The sequence below is a fragment of the Numenius arquata genome, chromosome 8 (genome assembly GCF_964106895.1).
Source record: "Numenius arquata chromosome 8, bNumArq3.hap1.1, whole genome shotgun sequence".
Classification (NCBI taxonomy): Eukaryota; Metazoa; Chordata; class Aves; order Charadriiformes; family Scolopacidae; genus Numenius; species Numenius arquata.
This window is the reverse complement of record NC_133583.1, coordinates 51453837-51475735: the sequence shown is the minus strand read 5'-3', so window position 1 is coordinate 51475735 and position 21899 is coordinate 51453837. Positions and strand designations below refer to the sequence as shown.

The 21899-nt window shown below is 38.6% G+C and overlaps 1 protein-coding gene across 1 annotated transcript in view; it reads left to right on the top strand.

Moving 5' to 3' along the window:
* The first annotated feature begins 426 nt into the window (after nucleotides 1-426).
* Nucleotides 427-21899, top strand: part of TESK2 (testis associated actin remodelling kinase 2) — a 77232-nt gene continuing 55759 nt past the window's right edge. Inside the window, exons 1-2 of the mRNA XM_074152152.1 lie at nucleotides 427-730; nucleotides 21212-21333. Of these exons, the coding sequence (XP_074008253.1) occupies nucleotides 509-730; nucleotides 21212-21333 (344 nt within the window). The 5' untranslated portion in view covers nucleotides 427-508. The remainder of the gene's footprint in view (nucleotides 731-21211; nucleotides 21334-21899) is intronic.

Below are 21899 nucleotides of genomic sequence, written 5' to 3'. Positions count from 1 at the left end.
GTAGAATAGAGCGTTATATTTTGTGGGTTTCCTCCTGCTTAGTTGCTTGCTTTAGCAACCTGAACTTAAGTAAAAAAGAAGGGGGGGTGGAGATGAAAGTTGTTACCAGTTAAATTTTGAGTTCCAAACCTATTCGTCTTGTAGTAGCCAGAGCATAGGGTATTTCCATTAATCTAAAGGAAAAGTTCATTAGATTGTCTGTCTTTATTGATGATGCTGTGTGGTTGGTTGTGGTGTTGATTTTTCCCCCCCCCTTTGTGTGTGCATGGTTTTGTGTTTTTTTTTTTTTTTTTTTTGTGCCCCTACTTGGATATCTTCTGCTTTTTTTCTCCTTATTCCCTTAAACTGGTATAAGCTGTGTTGGAGTCCTAGCGAACTTATTCAGTACGTTTTCAATAATGGTAATCTCAATTTCTTGTATTTTAGGCTCCAACAAGAGTAGAGAAGACAGCACATTACCTAAGATGTGAGAAGCCCTTCCTTAGCAAAATCAAACCTTGTTTTCACAATGGACCGAAGTAAGCGGAATTCAATAGCAGGATTTCCACCCCGCCTGGAGCGCGCTGAAGACTTTGATGGTGGCGCTGGAGGAGAAGGGACTGTTTCCCAGATAGGAAGAGTTTGTACCTCTTCCTACAGAGCCCTGATAAGTGCCTTTTCCAGACTGACTCGTCTCGATGACTTCACATGTGAGAAAATTGGCTCTGGTTTCTTCTCTGAGGTGTTCAAGGTGTGTGTTTAGTTATTCCCTGTCTTGGTGTTGATTGCTTCGTGTTTGGTGCTGAGAATGTATGAGAGTATCAGCACGAGCACTTTTCACTGAAGTCAACTGTTCTTGTATTTGCTTTACTCAGGATGAGTGAGTGATGAAGAACTTGCAGGTCTCAAATATTTCCTCTGTTACTCTTCCAGCTATTTTTTATAACTTGTAATTCATCTGGGGATTTGCAGAGGAATTTTGGGAGAAACAGTAACAGCTAAAAAATTTGGTTTTTTTGGTCTTTGCTGTATATTTTTGCATTCATGTATTGTATTAAACACTAATGGCTATTGCTTCTCTCATATGTAAGTGTGAATGTTTTTAATTTAGGTAGTTTTGTGGGATTGTACTCATTCCTTTGACAGTCTTTACCTCCCAACGCTAAATGTATGTGTTAGGAGATTTACATGTGATTACTGAATTTGAAACCACGAAATCTATTGCGCTGAAGTCACAATACAATAAGCTGGTCTTCTGTTTCCTTTGCTGCTTGTTATGCCATGTCTCTAACTCAAACAATCAGAGAGTGGTTTGAAGTAAATAGCATGAATGAGAAGATCTGGTGTTGTCAGTGACTTGCTGCTGTGAATCTGGGAAGTAGATAATAACTTTGTAAAGCAATTTGGGAAACCGTACAGACAACCCCAGTTTTACAGTGATGGTGATATTTCTGCTGTTCTGACTGTTCTTGTAAGGGTTATTGTAGAGGAATAGGACATTGAGTTGACTTCCAGGCTTTCAGGCATTGCAAAAATAATTTGTTTCCTTGTCCTAGATCCTGACTTTAAACGAAGTCACTCTCCAAATTATTTCCATTTCAGTGAAATGCCACAAAACTTTATCTTGCAGTATGTTATGTCCACTCCATGACACTTCATGTGGTCTTTTCTTTAATAAGGTAAACCAAAAAATTTCTTATCCAGCTTTATTGCTGTGAATAGATATGTGAATTAGAAAATGGAAATTATTTTTATGTGGCTTTAATACCAAAAGCATTAATTGTGTAAAGGCAAGTCACTCCACAGAAGTTTTTTCTGCTTAGCTAGACATACGAGATTTAATTTCCACTAACACAAGTTTTTAATTCTTTCAAATGGGTGGACGTGAAGAATTTTATTTGGGGTATGTAGGAGACTTGGTACAGGTCAGCTTTTTATAAAGCCAGCTTGTATACCAATTGAAAACAAGGTTTTGGTTTTTGTTTGTTGTTTCTTCTTATTTTCCTGTTTGGAAAACTTTCTGTGATGCATTTTGTAGCAAATGTCTTTGTATCCAGACATTTCTTAATGTGAAATGAGCTGATTTTTAAAGTTCTGTGTGCCACTGGAACTCATCTTTACAGCTTTTATGTCTAAGTCACTGAGGAATAACAGACCTTGGTTTGTGTGAATTTCAGAATTCGTGGTTTGGAGTAGGTTTCTCTTAGGTTTATCTCAGTGTTGCTGATTAGACATTGTGTCTTTCCCTATTCTGCAAATTCAGGATTTAGCCCTCTTTAATACTTGGATTTTCCAGCATTTCGGTTGTGAATTTATCCTATAGTGGTATTACCAGTCGTATTTATGTTGGGACTTCATGAAGTTTTGTCATCAAATAGCTGCATACTTTGTGAACAGACTTAGTAGGTGACATAGCTGTAATATTCTGCCTTGCGTTGGTGAGGAACATCACAGAGAAGCGCCCTGAGGCAAGGTGCTTGCATATCCAGCAGAAAGGTATGGTATGATTGATTGTTAGGAAACAAAAGTAGGTGGGGAAGAAAGTGGGTAAAAGTGAAGGTAGTTTTCCAGCATATAGAGCAATTGATTTATTAAGACTTTATCTTATTTTAAGAGAGCACTTGGTTTAGTCAGGTACTGGCACACAGAAGTAAAAAGCTGTTGGAGAACTTATGTTGATTGAGAGAAATCCCTGATACCCAATTTGCCTTCCTGTGCGTAAATAACTCTTCGAACTCTTTAAAAACCATCCCCTGCCATTCCCCTTTCAGTAAGCTAAACTAGACATCACACGGTGTCAGTCTACAATCAGTGGCATTGCTCTAAGAGACTGATGGTTGTAGTCTGAGTATCTAGTGTCTGTTTTCCCAGTAACAACCACAGACCTCCTGCAGGGAGACAATGAGTGATAAAGCCTTTTCTTTCACATCAGTTTCAAACAAGGTCTCGCTTCAGTTTTGGCACAAAGGGGTGAGAATGCATTACGACCTTATCTTAGATGCAGTTCCATACTTATTTAGGCAGGTTTCTGTTCTGCTAGTTTATCAGCCTGACCACCTCTGTCATTAATCCTACTCTGCTGATGATCAGATTTCATGCAAGAACCTTGATGTGCTTCCAGGAAGGAGAGCCTCATGGTTTGACACAGTTAAAGTTCAGTCTGATCTGCAGGCTCTCATCTAAATGATTGAACTTGAGAAAAATCCAGGATAGTTCTAGACTTACTGTATAAGTAACTTTACAAGAGCAATGAAGCCTTCCCTTTAAGTTAGCAAAGGTGTCTCTAAAACCTCCATGTCACCAGAGGTTTTTCAATTATGTATTGTCTATTGTTTTGTGAGGATCACATGTTTGGGTTCACTCAAGCAAAGAACACTTGGACTGTTTTGATGGTTTGGGATTTTTGTTTAGATACATAACTGACAATTGTTTTCAGTGATTTCTTCCTCTCCATCCTTTTCTGTGGAAACTTCTTTTTAAATATAGTCTGTCACAGTGGGTAGACATTGCCTTCTCTCAATTTGGGAATAGGAGTATATTACAGCTTAGATGTATGTATTAATGATCATATGTGCTATGAATGTTTTTTTAGCATTTCTAATGCACCTTTATTAATATACAAATTAAACTTTGAGTTTTATTCATCATAAAGTATTAAACTAGCATTTTGATTTTGTTAGCCATCACTATAACAGTTCAAATTCATGTTCACCTGAATACTAAGTATTATAGAAACTAGTTTAGAAAAACTAAACGTTGTCAAACTTTTAGCAATCTAGTTTGAAGCAGCAGACTGACTATCTGGGAAGACCAGTAAGGGCTGGTGGAGCTGTAAGTAATTGTGGGGAAGATAAGCATCATACTGAAACTAAATACTGTATTAGGAAATAGATACTATTAATTATAAAATATGTGTGTTGGAACAGCAGTCAGACTAAAATCCACAATCTTTTTCTATTCAAATATACCTTCAGGTTCAAAGGCAGTACTAAATATTCAAGTTGCTAGAAAATTCCTTCAGGTGTTCTTGTTGGCATTGTATTCTGTAGCTGAACTTTTGAGAGAGACTGGAAATACTTTGACACTTTGGCTGAATGTTAAAAAGGACTTTTTGCAGTTTATTATCCATGTATACATGAAAACAGGGATCATTGATCCAGTATAGGATTGTGCAAATTCAGTGTCCTGTGTGTTTGCCTGTTGGGGAGGTTGTGTTGCTGGGTGGGTGTGGTCACTGGGGAGTTTGGGGGTTTTAACTGTTGAGGAATGGTGAAGTCTTTTGACATCCAGGAAAGAATTCATGGTTTTGTCTTGGGCAGTTCTGGATGGTAAAATAATTGTTTCACTGCAGACGGTTCTGCTGTTTTAAATATGCCTAGCCATCTAATTAGCAGTACTATCAGAAGATAATTCAAAAGGAGGAAAACAACTTATGTTTGGGTCACTAGTTATGTAGTGCAGGAACACCTTGCTGCTATTGTAATGACGGGCTTAACTGTTGAAAGCTTCCCCTCCCCAATAGCTAGAGAGCTGACATATATAATGGGGAGAAAGATAATTTCTGTTTGTTGGAGAACATGCTCTGACAAAACTGCTAAGGCCAGTGCAGCCTTCGAACCTTCCTTCTTTGGGAGAGGCAGAGATCAAATTTGAAAACAGAACTCAAGTCAACAGGGCCACAGTCTTGACCACCTCGGCCTGTCCTTTTAACCTTGTAGGAGTTAAGAGATTTACTATTTTAAATTAATGATCAGAGGAAAAAAAAAATCCCATTTTATGAAATATTCTAAGCAATATGTCAGTATAGTTTGTATCTTCAGATGGGAAGGTTATTCATGTGAGCTGTGGAAAAGGTGCATAACACCTTAAAAAAATCAGTTAATGAAATACTTGTTTAACGGTGGATGGGCAAAGACAAGCCTATGAATATAAGATATACAAGACATAATGCAAAATAAACTACCTTCTAGAGCTGAAATACTAAGCACCTGAGCATGGGTGCCTCCAAAGAAAAAAATTGAGATTAAAATCAGCCCTCCCATTTTGGCATGCTTCCTGAAAGCACCAAGCGCTAAGCACTCAGTTTATGATCCCCTATAACTTGAGATCCGTTCTGCAGTACTTCTGGCTACACAGTTTTCCTGGATTTGCACTTGTGAAGCGTATTTTACCAACTAATCCCTGCTGGGTTAAATACTTTTTTTTTTTTGGTTGGTTGGTTTGTGTGTTGCCCTCTTTCAATAATTTCTTAATTTTTCAAGATAATTTAGGATTCTAATCCTATCTCAGAAGTGTTTGGCCCTCCTTTACTCCCTGGTTTGCCTTTAGGCAGGTTCCTGTAGAGTCTTACTTGATAATCTTACCAGTTTACCTCTGAACCACTAGCTACTCCTTTGACTATGGTTTTACATTGCTACTGTATAGTATTTCCTTCTAGATCATGTTTGTCTGGTTTATTTATTGTCATGTAAGATGATCAAAGCCATATGAAAAACAAGATATGGTGAATCTTAGTGCCGATGTAACATGGATATCCTTGAGAAACAAATGCTGGAGGTGTCAGTGCTGTTCTGTGGCATGGGGGCTCCACAGCCTATGGAACTACCTCTGTCCAGGTGCAAGGCCAAGTCTGAATACATTTGGTTGACTTAATAAGATGGGTGGGTGCAAATGGGTCAGTATCCTCAGGGTATTCATGCTGTATGTGCTTATGCTGTAAGACCTCCTGTTTGAATACCCTGGAATGATGGTCCTCGGTTCATCAATTGGTTGTTAGTCTTTATTTTGTATAGTCAGATGTATGTGCTCTGAATTTCAAAAGTGCTGACTGATAGGGAAGGTGTACCTGTTTAAATACATACCTTGTGCCTGAGGCTAGGATCCTGTTGCTTGTATTTATTTAATGTCTTCAAGGTGCTTTAAAGATAAGCAGCATCCAGCTGCCTCATGCGAAAGAAGAAACAGGGCTGATGTGAAGTTGTTCTTAGAGGTAGCATGAAGAACGCTTACATAAAATTCTTTTTTTTAATCAAATACTTGTAATGTACTTAGGCTAAAACTGGTAGTTCTGTTGCCTCTGAAGTACACTATCTAGTATCATTTATGTTTTATATAATTTACAATACTGTGTCAAGTTTCTCAGGCACATTGTCGTGCTGGTGGGCTTGATCTCTGGAACAACTGACTGTGGTAGATCTGAGAGATACTTCTGATCTGGCTTTCCCAAAGTGAGTCATTGAGAGCTGTCGTTTTTTGTGCTTTATGACTTGATTACCATTCTGCTTGATTAACATCTCTGTGTTTGTCTATAATTTTGCAGGCCTTGAGGAGTCCGGTGCAGAAATGTTTGATGTTAAACAATAGTCACTTTCTTCTTTTGGCCTCTGACCTAGGTTTGACAGAACTTGCTAACTAGAATAAACAGTGCAGAGTAAGAACAGTACAATAGAGTAAGTGAGGGGCTAACTCACAGGACTTCAGGCACAAAGGTTATGAAAATAGACATGTCACTTGACTGAAAAAAAAAATTCTGTCTTGGTTGGCATGAATATCTATTTTCACATTATACTTTGCCCAGTATATCTCATGGTTAAACCATATGTTTAAAAATAAAGGCATTATGAACTTGTCAAACAGTTAAGCCTTGGAAGAGTTATTGTGTCAGTGTGTGTGTGTGTAGATGACCTATAATCAAAGGTCGCTATATTTTACTAGCAGCTGGTATTTTGTTGGCATTTATTGGCACCACATACAACACAGTTTGGTTTTTGCTCCTTCCCTCCCCCCACCATTGTTGGTTATTTAATTTGGTTCTGAACTGAAGACCTCAAAGATAGTATCATGGATTGCAGTCGCAGTGTGTTACCTCACTGTTGTAAATCTGTACCTAACTTGAAGTCTCTGGACCTGCTGGTCCACCCCGTTGTTCTTTGTATTGTTTTGACTGGGCCAGCATCTTCTCAGTACCTCTTTCTTTCCTCCATACAAAACTTGATGTATGTTATCAAGTTAGGTTTTGACCCTTTTGGTGTGTTATCTAGTCCCAATTTCAGTCTCTTTCCTGTCCCAACCTGACTCTAGGAATGATGTAGTTCTTACAGTATAGGTTTAAGGCTTTCCAGCATCTTCTCCAATATCTTTCTCTTTTGAAAGTGGACATCCTAACTCAGAATGCCCTAGTTTTCTTCTTAACAATGACATGTAAAAACTATCCTTTTGTTTTTTGTCATGCTATTTTAAAATGCACGACTCTTGTTGTTATGATAGCACATTAAGTTTAATGGGTGTGGATCACCTGTTCTGTAGCCTTCAGTCCTTGTTTGTAGTGAAGTTTTTCATCTGCGTATGCTAATTTTTGCTCAGATGGGCCCTAAGATATGAGGTAGCCTTCACTAATTGGTGAAATAATGTGAACAGGGTAATGCTACAAACTTAGAAGTTTCTGGTTTTTCTGAGAGGCAGCTTCTGTCAGTGAGCTGGAAGTGAACGCAGAATGTTGAGTAACAGGAGGTCTAGCTCAGTTCCTCTGGAAGCTCAGTAAAAGACTTCCCGATCTTGTGCTGCTTTGTCACGTACAACTGTATCTTGAGCTATCATTAGCCAGTCTTTAATCTAGTTGTAGTGGATTGTGGCATGAAGTCAGATGTCTTACGGAAGTCTGTGTGTTCACGTATGTATATTGCTATTATAAAACATGTATATAATTAGCTTAATAAATCTTATCACCTAATTTTAAAATTAATGTAAAGTTGGGAAGGGATGTTACGAGAACTACTACAGTATTCTTAGCTGAGCCAGGCTCAAGTATATGTGATCTGTTCTTGACAGCTATTTTCGACTTGTCCTTTAAATGTCCATTATGGAAGATTCTAGAACATCCTTTGGTGTGTGCAGGCTATATTTTATTGTTTTTTTCAATGATCCTTTTATAGCTAGAACTTCCCAGTTTGAGTTGTTTCTACAGCTGGTCCTGTCTATTTGCTTATTGACTCTACTAGCAACTCATTACTGACAGAGGGTTCAGTTTTCATGTGGCATTTAGTGATACATCATGTCAACAGAGGCCTTCTTCCAAGAGTAAAATGTCTGTGAATGTGTGGAAGGAGAGAAGGAGATGTTTGAGTAGTTTTATAAATGAGCATGCAGAGAAGGGAATGCCAATTCAGATGAAAAGGAGAGGATGACTGCAAAAAGGACACTGAAAAGGTGTGGAAAAAATGACAAGAGAATCTGTATTCAAGACAAGGGAACTGCTGCTTGGTTTTCAGCCCATGCTCAGCAAAATCCCACCGGAGAAGGTATTGGAAACCAGTCGCTCGGAGTTTGCAGACAGCACTTTCCAGAACTGGAATCTTTACTAACTTGGGTTTCGACAGATAAGCAGCTACTGCAATATTTGAACTGTCAATGTGTTTTAAATCTAAATGTGAGTCTGCATTATTGCCAGTCTTTGCAGGATGGCCAGGAATAGAACTGGTATGGAGCTCCCTACTGCAGGACAAGGCCCCAGCACACTCCCAGGACTCTACAAGCAAGTTCTTAGTGTCTCCTCTGTGTGCACCTTTATACTGCTTAAATGGGATGTCAGTCTTCAGGACTGTCAAACCAATACCTTTCCCCCTGAATTCTTTTAAGGGGGAAGTGGTTAGATGTCAGCATGAATCAAGGAGATTCTGGGCATTCCAGCTGGAGGCAAACTTTTCTTAATCCTAACCTACTCTTGATTATTATTTCAAAACTTTCCACATAAACACTGACAAGAGGAAAAAGTTCCTTTCTTTGTTAATACTAAACTAAGTGATGAATTGGCCCTTAGTACAACTCTGGCTTTTGCTTTTGAACAATTTCATTGCTTTGTCACCAGACTTTAGGCCAAAATTACATTCTTCAAGGTGACATTAATATCTCCATAGAATCACTTAATCAGGCAGAACGCTTGCGTGTTTTTTTTGTAGAGGACAATAGGAAGACTAACTGTGTGTAGGTGCTTTTCTTCATGGTAGCTGTTGCATGAGAGATTTAGTGTTGCTGGAACCATAGCTTGGTTAACACAGCGTGTGTGTGAACTTATATCGTGTCCCCAGACCTAGTGTAGTAACAAGAGTTTTCCTCATCATGGGTAGCATTTTGGAGATAATTGCACTTATTTTTTTCCTGGAAACTGATTCTTGCCCAGTAGGCATAATTGCTTTCTGCAAGTTTTGCTAATGTCAGGCTTTGGCGTTTTTATTACTGTTTAGGCCTTCCTACCACGCTATACGTCTTTATGTGTTTTTCTTTGCTTTATAGATTTGTGGAGTCAAAAGCATAGGGTTGGAAAAGACTTCATGTCGTCTTGCTCTTCATCCTTCTGTCCCAGGGCAAAGGCAGCTTTATCTGTCATTCTTCATGAACATCTCCTTAACCTATTCTTTAAAGCTGATAGTAGAGTTTACTGCAATGGAAGATACCAACTCCCAGGTATCTCTGAAGAATCAATTTTACTGAGCAAGAGAGGAGAGGTTGCATCATAAGCCACACTGGACTGAAAAACCTCCAGCGGTAGATTAAGCTACTGTGACTTCCTGTGAAGATGATGTGCTTGAACAGCCCCTTCATCTGGTTGAACTGGGAGGGCAGAAGCTCTTGGCAGAGTGACGGTAAAAATCTACCAAAGTGAGGAAGCACTGGAAGATTTGCTTTCCATCATCTATATATGCTTTCCTCGTACCTTCTCTATTTAGAATGATTGTCATTTTGTCTTAAGGAACAAAATAGTAACACTGTCGATTTAGAAATTTGAAGTACAACAAAAATACCTTTCTGCATAACTCATAAGGAAGTATTTCTGGTATTCAAGTTAAAAATATTCTGAAGGCAGCACTGAAGTAGAAGTCAGCTGATAATGTGAAATTTCACAGGAAACCTCAGATGTATCTCACACTTTGTCTTTACTGCTTCAGTTTCAAAGTTCTCTCATTTTCTAATGTGTGATTTTGAACATTTAGTGTAAGCTTTGCACTAGGAAAGGAGCCTCTTTGTTTGACTCTGGCATTAGCAGCCTGATTTGCCCAAGCAAATAAATGCAGGTGTTCTTCAAAAACTGTGTAAAACATTAGGGGTGAGATCACACAGTATCCTTGATGTTTGTGGGACTATTTGATAGGCTTAAAAGATGTTTTATTTTGTTTTATTTATGTTTCCCTGTGAAGTATTTGTAGGAAACTAGTTGTATATATTAAATACTTTTCTGGTGTTGGATGTTTGAGTTTTCTAAAGCTGGAGAACACTTGGTACCAACACGTGGGGAAAAATAAACAATAAAAATTGGTTTAGTACCTAGAAAAGTGATTCAGTGAATGACTTCAGTCTTAACATGTTTGGTGTATAGAATTGATGTAATTACAGTGCATAAATGGTCTTATAATGAGAAAAGAGTTGTTTGAAGGCACTCTGTAGCATAGTGGAAAAAAAGGCATAATAAGGCCCAATGGCTAGAAGCTGTAATAAGAATTGTGCTTATTCTGAAAAATTAAATTTCTGTGGAAACAGTCTCACAACCAGAAATTGTCTTCTCTCTCCTATTGATTCATTGGTGATATTTGCAGCTCTCCTAGTTTTTTAGAATGTTCTTGGTTAAGCCTGGCAAGTTGTTGAGAAACTTACAGCTACCAACAGTTTAAGGGCACCAATTTTGGAAACTATTGGTCTAGACAATTGAAATTTTTTTTTTTTTAACTGAAGTGTTTGGGTTTTTTCTCCTTGAGATTGATGTTGCTACATCAGGCAAAATTAGATACTTCAAGCTCTGCTTATGATGTATAGTGTCAGAAGAAGTCCTCATAGTTTGGAAAATGAGTAGGGAATAAGAGGATTATTCTACATATTGGTTATGCAGGTCTAATATTTGGTCTTTTAGGCATGGAGTGGATACCCTGTGACTGAGAAGTGACACCCACTTGATCAGTGCGTGTTGTCCCTCACCCAGGTGTGGTGCATTGTTCCTTTTCTAAATTTCTCCTTTCATTCTGTTGCAGTGGGATAGAGCTGTCACAGTTGTCACTGCCCTCCCTGTGTGATTTGGTGCCTGTTAGAAAGACAGACAGCAAATCTTGTCCACACATGACTTCTGGTCTCATTTCTTATTTCAGTAGGATTCAATTTTAAGCTGAAAATCTCTCCCTTTTGACTAGTGGAGGAAGCTCTTTCACCTTGCTCAAGATGACAGAAGTAAGATATTTGAGGCTTAAGGTCTCTTATGTGAAGTTACAGTGTTAAAAAACGTTGCTAATAGTTTGCTTAGGAATACAGTCAGTCTGTGTATTATATAAATTGGCCAAGAAGGCTAGAATAACTTTTAAACTTCATTTCAAGCTCTTGTGTTATATCAGCTAGGTCATTCCAAGCAGTCTCTTTCTACTCTGATACTTCTCAGGAGCAGGAAGAAGCACCATTCTGGAATTGAGATGAGGCATAATTGATAAGGCATTCTGGAACTGCGATGAGGATGCTGGTGTTTGGTGCTTGCTTAGTCAAAGTAGAAGTCACCTAAGTTTGACTTGTCTTACACTGATGTGTGAAGTATCAGCCTTTTGGAACCCTTCTACTGACTGCTAAGACGATTTGTATGGTAACCACTAAAGCATATAGTTGTCTTCCTCTTGCTAATGATTTTTTGGATATTGAGGTGCTAAGTCGCTGTCATCCTAGTCCTTGTCATCTAATTAGCCAATGCTTTTATAGAGCCTAGGCAGTGGGGAGAAGTAGTAATAAATAGGCCTTATTCCAATGGATCATTAATATAGGAGTTAAAAACCTTATCTGTTTTTATTATTCTTTATGGATTGCACAATTGGGGCAATATACTCACTTCATCCCCATTCATGTGTGAGTATCATTAAAATTCAGAATTCCCTGACTTGCAGAGCACTCTTACATTTAGCAGAATTGAGAATGCTTTGAGATACAAAGTAGAATGGAGGGGTAGTTCACATTTGCTATCTGAAAGAAGTCCTGATTTTTGTTAATTTTCTGGCTACAAGTCTTAAGATATGCATGTAATAATCACCTTATAACATCAGCTGAGGAAACACTGGGAGTGACTCAAAAGCTGTCACCGGGTAGCAGATCTAATGAAAGCTTTGCCTTTGGTAGTGGTGTTGAAAAATTTTAAGAAACTTTTTAAAATCATATTTCTGTAATGCTGTTTCCTACAGTCCTGCTTGGGAAAAGTCTAAAACTACACTGAGCAAAGCTAATTAACAAACAGGGGAAAGAGTTTTGTTTACACTGTTTCACATTCTCTGGTTTGGTCACCCAACTTCTCTGCTGAAGAAAGAAATCCTTGGGAAATATTGCAGAACTATCATTATACCCTCAAAGTGAAAGATTTGTTTCTTTAGTAAAAAGCCAGAACAAAAAACAAGCTTGATGCTAAAAGAATACTCAGTCAAAAAAATGAATGTAAATTGTGCATTTTGAAATGTACTTAGCACCTGTTTGGAAACTTGGCCTCTTTAAACTCTTTTTTGAGCAGCTGATACGTTGAATGAGGCGAGTCTTTTTTGTCCTCACAACTAGTGAGAATGCTCAAAATTCTGTCAACAGTAAGAAAGATACTCTGGTACTGTAACAAGTGGGACCTTGCAATAAGAGATAACCCCCTGGTTGGATTTTGTGTTTAGTCAGTGACTTCTATAGTTCCGAGTCCTTTGGGCCTTTGATTTTCTTCTGGAAGAAGAGTTGTGCCAATCTGAGTATCATTGTGCAGTTTCCCAGGGGCAAAGCAGGTGGCAAGATTCCCTTGGCACAGAAATGTTTGTGGGCTTTTTGTCTTGTTTTCCATAATAATTTCTCAAGCACGGTTAAATGGTCTGTTTAGTTTTCTGTTCTGGATGGAGATGTGCTGGGTTGGCAGCTCTGGGATTTTCTGCATTTTGCCAGCTGGCAGACATGCACATTTGTGTAAGCTCATTCATAGCTGATACTGAGAGACAGGTGCTGATTTACTGTTCCTCAAATAACTGTGCTGGCATATGTCCAATATTAACATGACTGCGCCTACAGAACAGAGTGCATCACTTAAGACCATTGTGACACATCTCTCTGAACACTTATTTACTGGTTTTGGGAGGGGAGCAAAGTTAAATATGTTGCAGTGATGGATTTCATTGTCTGTGCCTGGAAAATGTATGTGTGATGGTAATACACAAAAGCGCATATTACTATTGATGGCAGTAACATAAGAGACGCTGTTTGCAGCCTTAGATCCATAGGGAATGCTTCCTGATAGCCTCTTAATAGCCATCGGTAATGATTAGAGAGAGGAACTCCAAAAGCTGCATGATACGGCTTCAGTTGGTCTTTACTTCTCCAGTTGTTGGGAATTCTGTATGCCCTGTTCCCAGCAGCTGCTGAGGCCATATCCAAATTGTAGGGACTCCCTTCTCCTGTCCTTGTGAGCATCATCCGTCTGGGAGTCGCCATGGCTGCTGGCCCGATCTGGCTGTGCTTGCCAGGGCGGCTGTGTGGCCCTAGGTGCTGGCCCTAGGTGGGGCCTTCTGTTTGATGGCCTGGTTGGATTAGGGGTTGAGGAGAGGACAGAGCTCTGAAACATCCGCTGGAGTAATCGATACTGAGACAGCATTGCTTTGTTAACTAATCCCTAGCTGACAGTATGTCTAACACTGAGTCACTAATGACAGTTTGTAACTTTCCCATCAGCTGCCTGCAATTAAGTCCTGCAAATCTGATCCTTGTACTTCCTAGCTTCTACTCACAATGAGGAGACACATAAGAAATTGCATCGTATATTTAATTAGCTACCTTTTTTTTTTTCTTTTTGCTAGGAGACCTTAATTCTTAAGAAGAGCAGTTCCATGAAGGCTTAAATAACAAGAAACTATTTAGAACTGTTGTTTTTCGCTATAGCCTGAAAGTTATTAAATGTAGCAATTTATAAAAACTTAAGTATTTAGGAAAGTTAGGAAAACTTAGCTCCTTTATACTCCCCGCTCTCTTTTTATTTGTGGTTGTGGTCAAGTCCTAGTGCTGCAGCTGTGATTATAGTAGCAATAGATGTATGCCAGCAAGCTCTGCTCTGAAATGTGAGATTGAGATCCTTATTTGTGCATGCTAACGTACATTTGAAAGATTTATAAAGGAAAGGTAAGGAAATTATTTCTACCCAAACCTTCTCTCAAGGTTCCCATACAGATTTTGAAAATGAACCCAACAAACGTGTTTGGTGAATAGTGATGGTGACATGATTGGTACAATGGGGGGACACTGCATGCTCAGTACCAAACTGTTAATATACTGTAAAAGACTGAAGGTGCAGTTATATTTCAGGAAAACTCAGCATGAAGTGTTTTTTTGCTTCAAAAGCATCTACAGATTATATAAATACCATAACTTTTCATACAGGATAAAACCATAGTAACATGGGAAATATTTAACTACAAGTATTACAAATTAAATAAAGAAAATAAGGATACAGATACAGTATCTGATTATGTATTAACTTTGGATGTTACAATAGTCATTTGCAGATGTCAAACTTCCAGTTTCCTTGGCAGGTAGATATCCCTTTTATAGATACAGTTAAAGAGGGAATGAAAGTAAGTGAAGTAGCATGCCCAGGGCTGTTCAATGAGCTGATGATACGAACATTTAAAAATGAAGAATAAGCTCCCAGTTCTGTACTTCAAACTCAATATTTCTTTTCCTTTCCAGACTATGACATTAGACTCGGGTATAAAGCACATACTTAAGCTATATACTGAGGCTGGGGTAGAGCAATGCTCTTCTGCATTTTCTTGCCTAGTACTTAGAAGGTGGGATCATGCTCCTTCTCGTGGATTGCAAAGGGAATTTTACTTGGTTACATTCTGCTGAACTGGCCTCAAAGCCAGTCAACTTCCCCACCCGGGCTGTGCCTGTTTATATATCATCTCAAACTGTGGAACAATAGTCCTCTGATGAATTTGTGCTTTCTCTCAAAATAAGACTGTAGTCTCTTTTTGCCTTTATGATTTGATTGGGATCAAGTTAAGGGCAGAGAGATATGCACAGATTCCTATCAATAAATGGTTTGTTTAAAGTAAATGAATGCTGTATTTTGGGCCCTGGTGCTACATTACAGTGGGCAATGAAGAAAAACAAAATACAAAAGAAAAATTGAGGAGGTTTTGGCATGCACAAATGGATTTACAAAGTGTCAGTGGTACCGCTGTCTCACTAATTATAAATTCACTTTAGTTTGGCAAAAAAAAAATTGTAGAACTTGTTTGACTGTAGGTGTGGAGTATGCTGTAGTAATGGAACTTGCTACTTTGCTGAATTGGCAATGCTGGAAGTTACTAAAGTTGTCGAAGTAGGATCTTTGATCACCAAAACCATTTTCCCTCTAGCACAAAGGCTTGATAAAGGCTCCAACTCTTTCAGTGTATTTCTCACAACTGTTTTTAGTAATAGAAATTCACTAGTGGAGTCACGATTACTGTCAGGCTTTTGAAAGGTTTTGGGTTTTGTTTTGTGCCTAGTTTCTGTACATCTTCTGAACCTGTGCTAAAGCTCTTGTAACACATGCTCACTAGTTTTGTTTGGCAAAGTTTTGTTACACTTGGCAGGCTTCTATCTTGCTACAAGAACTTAGAGTGTAGTGACATTATATACTACTACTCTGAAAACAACCACAACCCAATCTGACTCCCTAGCATCAACATAGCAGCTTAATATTATCTGGACTGATGTATTTCTTTAAGCTTCTATTTGTCACTGCAATTTTTCCTAGTGACATGAGATTTGCGACTTGATATAAACATCACAACTATGAGTATATGTATCTGACTGTGGATACATTTTAATGTTTAGAAAAACATTTGAGATTCCAATTGAGTTTTACAGTGTGATCTGAGCTGAAGAACAGGTTTGCCTTCTCAATTAAAGGGAGCCTTCTTCAATCAAACATAGTATTATACTATATACCATAGTTAGTGCAAACAGCCTAGAAAGGTAACTAAGGTACCATCTTCATCTCTTGCCATCACAAGAGAAAATACTTGCAAATCACATGAAGATGCTTAGACTGTTACAGAAAAGAGATTGATGGAAGGTGGCATAGATAAATAAAAACTTATTTGGCCTTTTCTGTATATGTCACTAACTTGAAGGCTGCAGGCTAATTGTAGAGAAAACATTTGAATAAGGTTGGTGAACCAGTATAAGTAAAAATAATATGTACAGCATTTTTGCGGATAGTACAGTGAGCTCGGAAACAGGAAGCAAACTCTGGGAAGGTCCCCTTGGACTCCTCTTGGACTAGAGAGGGCTGCTTTTAAAATGGTACTTTGGACACATGGTAGGAAAGGTGAAGGTGAAATAGCCAGATGAAGACTGAGGTGTGTAAAAGAATGAAGAAAGAATTGGTGTGGGTGCTAGAGACAGAGAGGCAACATGATTTTATGTAGTAGGCTGTATAAGATCTGTAAATGTAATTAAGCATTGAAGCTGGATACCAGAAGAGGGAAAGGTAAGGAAAAGCTGGAAAGCAATTAAATGCATTTTTGGAAGAGAACAGTGACAAAATACTTCCAAATCATCATTATATAGTTTGAAAATAATGAAAAAGCAGTGAAAAATGAGGGGCAAAACTGAAGGTTGTATTGGCAGATTTATAGCATCAATATTAGAAAATGTTCTTCAGATACTCATTCCAAGGACACCTGGAATGGTACAGTTAATAGTAAAGGTTGAAAAGGTCTTGTGAAAGATGAAATCAGGCTAGATTTCAGCTATTGCTTAAATGCTCCTCCCCTTTCAGTCCAGGTAAAAAGTGGAAGTAATATAAAGGTTTGGATTTTCAGAAGTCCCTGACATATAGATATGACTTAATAAATTAATGTTTAAATCATATTTAGGCATTTTCTAATAATAAAGAATTTTGTAGGTAAGCACCAAGCTGAAAATTAAACCCACCAATTTTTGTCAGATATTCCTTGTGTGAACTGCATATGGCATTTATGTAGCAACTGGTTCTTTTAAACATGAGCCCTGCTCAATCACTGTTATGAGATTTCCTTCAAGTATATTACTATTTCTCTACCCGGATCCATGACTTCGTCTACTTCTCACCACCTTCTGAAGGAAGGGGTAAGGTCCAGGATCAGAACACGGTTTGGAGACACAGGCCATAGACAGGTCAAAGTACTTACAAAGTACTTTGATCCTGGGAGAATCAGAGTGCAAAGGGACAGTTTAACTGCCTGCCAGCAATAAAACAGGGAGGCAATATCTGGTTACTGTGACCTCGGGGATGGAGACACATAGGTAAGCAGACCGAGGAGTCAGAAGCGTGTGCAAAGCAACATGGGAAAGCAGCTGTAGGATGGTCAGAATATTTCTAAGCAGAGACATGATCATCCAGACATCACTGAAAGGTTACTTGCTCTGATATGCAAGGAACCCTAATTAATAATAATGTCAACAGCTTTAAAAGCTTTACAGCAATCTGCTAGTTGCATCAGTGAAAGGTTTGAATTGCATGAGTGAATCCCTGTTTATGTTGAGTACACAGGCATATGCCTGAGACAAACTTCCCTGTAAACAAATGTTAAATTGGATCAGCAATATTTCCAAAATATTTACTAGTTTTCCTTCTGGAGCAGTCAGGTAGTTGAAACATGACTTCCATGCTTTCATTGCACAGAGGTGGCCTGAAAGGAGATGAAGGATTAAAACTAAACAGTTTGGCAGGGTTTTGGCAAGGGATACCAAAATAAACCCAAATTTTGTCTAGGGTATGACTGACAGGTAAGTAGGCACAGAGGGTAGTGTAACTGGCAGCTCCTTCTATGTAGATGATCTGAAGATTGACCGAGACCTTAAAGACAGGACCTGTCTGTTCCCTGTTGGCAGTTTGTTCTTGCCACGGAAATACTGCTTGCCAGCAGTGCTTCAGAGGAGAGAACATAATTAGTCTTATGTATATTCCAAGTGATTAGCATTGTGTTCCATAATATATAAAATCAAATTCCATTTTATTCATAAATATTGAGTATTTTTCTCTTGAGAAGATGCCTTCCCACCTTCACTTCTGCTTTTCCCTCCTTATTAAAAGGGTAGCTACCAAGAGAGGGAGAGTCCCTGTTTTCTCACCTCTGCTTTGGTTTGATTAGGTAATTTGCTGTTCTGTCAGAGTCAGCAGGAATACATGCTCCAACGTCAGAACAGTATACAGAAGTTCAAATAAAATCGCTGACATTACCTCACAGTGTCCCTTTTAAGTGAAACAAAGCATAGTGTTGGGTGCTGTTTAGAGACCAGTTATATGGGCAGGTACTAGAAATCTGAGCTATTTCCAAGCACGGGAGAAATTATTTTATAAAACAAACAAATGAAAACCCCCCAGACCTCACCACAGAAGCTTGTTCAGTCTATCAAGACTGAAAGGACTTCAGCAATATCTGTCTGAAATGGAGGACAAAAACTTTTGTCTTTGCAAAAGCTGCTCAATGTTCTCTGGATGTGGTGTTAGTATGGTGGAAAGTCAAACCTTTGAGAAGCAGTTGCTAACCGCTTCCTCTTGCGTATCAGACCTGAAAATCCAGGAAGTGTGCAGGATACAGCACCCCAAAACTTATCCACCCTCTTCTCTGAGGTTTCCCTAGCTCAAGAAGAGTGGTCAGAACAAGGAAAAGGCAAAGAACAAGGAAAAAGGTCCTATGATAGATTCTACTTTTACCTCAGAGTTGAGGTAAAAGGATTTGAAATTTTGGCACGGAACTGCATAAATTATAGAAATGGGCAGGAAATTAAGAGGCAGGTAGCAGAATTAATGAGAAGGCAAATATTGTTTAAGACCACACTCCATCTGAGTTCCTGCTCACCTTCACCTATTCATTCCCTGTTGGCAGACCTTGAAGCTTCTGTGTTTGTAGAAAGCTGATTTCTGAGGAAGTTCTCGTGAGATTATCTCTTTGCCTGTAGGAGTTAAGTTCCTTCAAATTCTTTCCTATTCCCTGCAAACCCCAAATTACTCCACCACAACACCCAAGATTCCTAAGCCTCCTCCCAGAGGAAGTGTGCTGATTTAGCTGCTGTGTATAGATTCAAAACTTATAAATTGTCCTTTTTTTCTTAATTTAAATTTGCATTGTTGGAACAAATTTTCCTTTCTTAAATCTACGAAAGCATTTTAAAAATTTTTAGTTCCTCAGCCAAAGCATTACTGCTGATAAAACTAACGTGTAACTAAAATGCATGTTTTAAAAGTCTGTATATAGGCATAGGCCTGTCCAACTTGGCTTGTTCATTCAAATTGACTAGGTATGCAAAAGCTGCGTAAAATTAAAAATTAATGAAAGCACACAATAGACACAAGAAACCTGACAAGTAACAATAAACCTCATCAACTTAACATGCAATCATCCCGCCTAAAACCAATAAGCATGCCAAACAGGCAAGACAGGTTGCGTGCAGAAGGATTCTAGATTATCTTGTTATAATGTACAAAAGCTGTAGTTCGACCAGTTTTATTTTAAAGCCAGTATTGCCACTGAAAGGAGGAGTCCTGTGCTTATGAACTCACTGTTGGTTTCTGCTCTCTGTGCTGGTTTCTGTATCCTTCTCCACCTCCTTTCTCTGATCCTTCTTGCGCTGGGATTACTGGGTGACTGGGGGTGAAGCATCTGAGGAGCTCATGTGCACGAGCAGGCAGGGAAGCAGGAGAAAAAGCATCTGTGGGCTATTTTTCTACTGTCTCAGTCCCTCGATATTGTTTACCGCACTTAACTGTGATGTTTCCAGTGCTACCTTATACTTCAAACTAGGTGGGGAATAGGCAGCTCGAAGGCGCTGAGCCAGGCACACATCTGAAAGATGACACCCTTTCCTCCCGGTGCATCCCTGTGCTGCATTCGTGGTGCTTTGTATCTAGGTGAGAATGTTTAGCTGAAATACACCCCTTGTTCTTGCAGATATGGTGTGCAAATAATACTTGAAAATGAGTATCCCTTGCTACCTCAGACCTACCAGTGAGCCTCACCTCCAAAAAACATACCCAGCTTTCTTCTTGCATCTGCTTATCGTGATCTGTAACTTGTATATCACAGCTGAAGAAGCCTTTTATTGGAAAAGATGAGCAGAGTCTCCTGGAATAAAAGGAGGCAGGCTGCCCTTGTTTAAAATGTAGGTAGTTCATATGTACCTAGATCATAATGTAGATTTCTGTTTTAAATTAGAAAGCTGATGAGAATCTTAAATTCTTGCATCACAGACTTTTCTAAACTGATCTCCACAAAGAAGAATGAATTTGCCATGGTGGTAGTTCAGTGCTTTAAGAAGTACATGTTTTCTGATTATGGGCTGCAGGGAGTGATGTAGAAAGAAAATAATGGGAACACAACTTCCATGAATACTGCCAGTATGCATGTGGGAATGCCCAACTGCATTGGAAATGCAAGGAAATTGGAAGGATTGGCAAGCCTTAGGCTATCGTGACAGCTCCTTTCGAACAGTAGCACACATCTACACAATATTGGTCTGCTTGCTGGTGAGAGATGGGCTAGTTTAAGAGTATCAGGTTAGATGTGGCCAGAATTGTGCATTTCTGACTGGGGGAGGTAACTCTGAAGGGAAATCCTTTTTTATGCTGACACTTTGCTGCCACTACTAACATCCTAGACTAGGTGACAGCGTGTCCAGTAACCTCTCTGCTTTGCAGCAGGGGTTGGTATGAATGCTTTCTGTCCACTGAATGGACAGAATATGTATAATCTGGGTGATAGTCTTGGTTCAGAAATAAATATTGAATATCTCTGAAATGTGCCCTGTAGCTGTAACCAGCAGGTCCTCTCATAACACGTTCTGTAGAACAATGACATCAACCACTGCAGTGGGAAAAGAGGAGGGATATGGGTGGAATGAAGGTGAGTTTCATAGATCTTGGAGTAGGAAACTTTCTTTCCCTGGACAAATAAGTAGCTTCATTTACTTGTACTAAGAAGCTGATAATTTTTTTTTTTTGTCTCAACTTCTCAAGCTTTCTGTCATCACCAGTTACAAGAGAAGAGCATAATACCTTTTCACATTTCGATAGTATGCTTACAGAAAGTCATCTGTGCGATAAAGACTACAGAAATCAGAGTATAGATCAAGTTGTTTGTCATGAAGGACCTCTAAGTTATACTACAACATTACTGTTTTTTCAGTCTTGCATTTCATATCCTTACAATTTCTTGCTTGTGTCCTGTAGGTAAGGCACAGAACTTCAGACCAAGTAATGGCTTTGAAGATGAACACACTGAACAGCAACCGAGCAAACATGCTGAAGGAGGTTCAACTTATGAATAGACTCTCACATCCAAACATCTTAAGGTATACTGGCTTTTTTCTGAATCGTATAGAGATGGGTTGTCTTTAGTACAGCTTTCCTATTTCCAATTTTAATTTATTTTTAATTATAGCTGTATATGTTGTAAATGTGGAGCAGCAGCTTCTAATTTAATGGAAGGAGGAGGAAGAAAAGACTTGAGGAAACTGAAAATCCATATGATTTTAATATGTGGAATTTAACAGTAATGAGTAACTTAATTCAGAGAAAAACAAGTTTTCACATATAAATTTCTGATGAATCAGTAAAATGATATGAAGAGTAAAACTTGGTTTCTCTTAATGAATTTAAATTATTGCAAATTTAACACCATAATGTGTGGTTACTAATCTTGCAGATTAACAATGCAAAGTGTCATAGCTTCCTCATATTTTTAAGTCTGTTGCCTAGTTTTTAGCGTTTTCTTGTTGTAGTATGGCAAGGTGGGATAAGAGGGACCAAAGAAAAGAAGCTAGAGTTGAACTGATCTGATTTATCTGTTCTTGAAAGGAAAAAGGTAGTTCTTGTTTTGCAATAGATTACTTGATGCAAATCCGAAATATTTCAATGT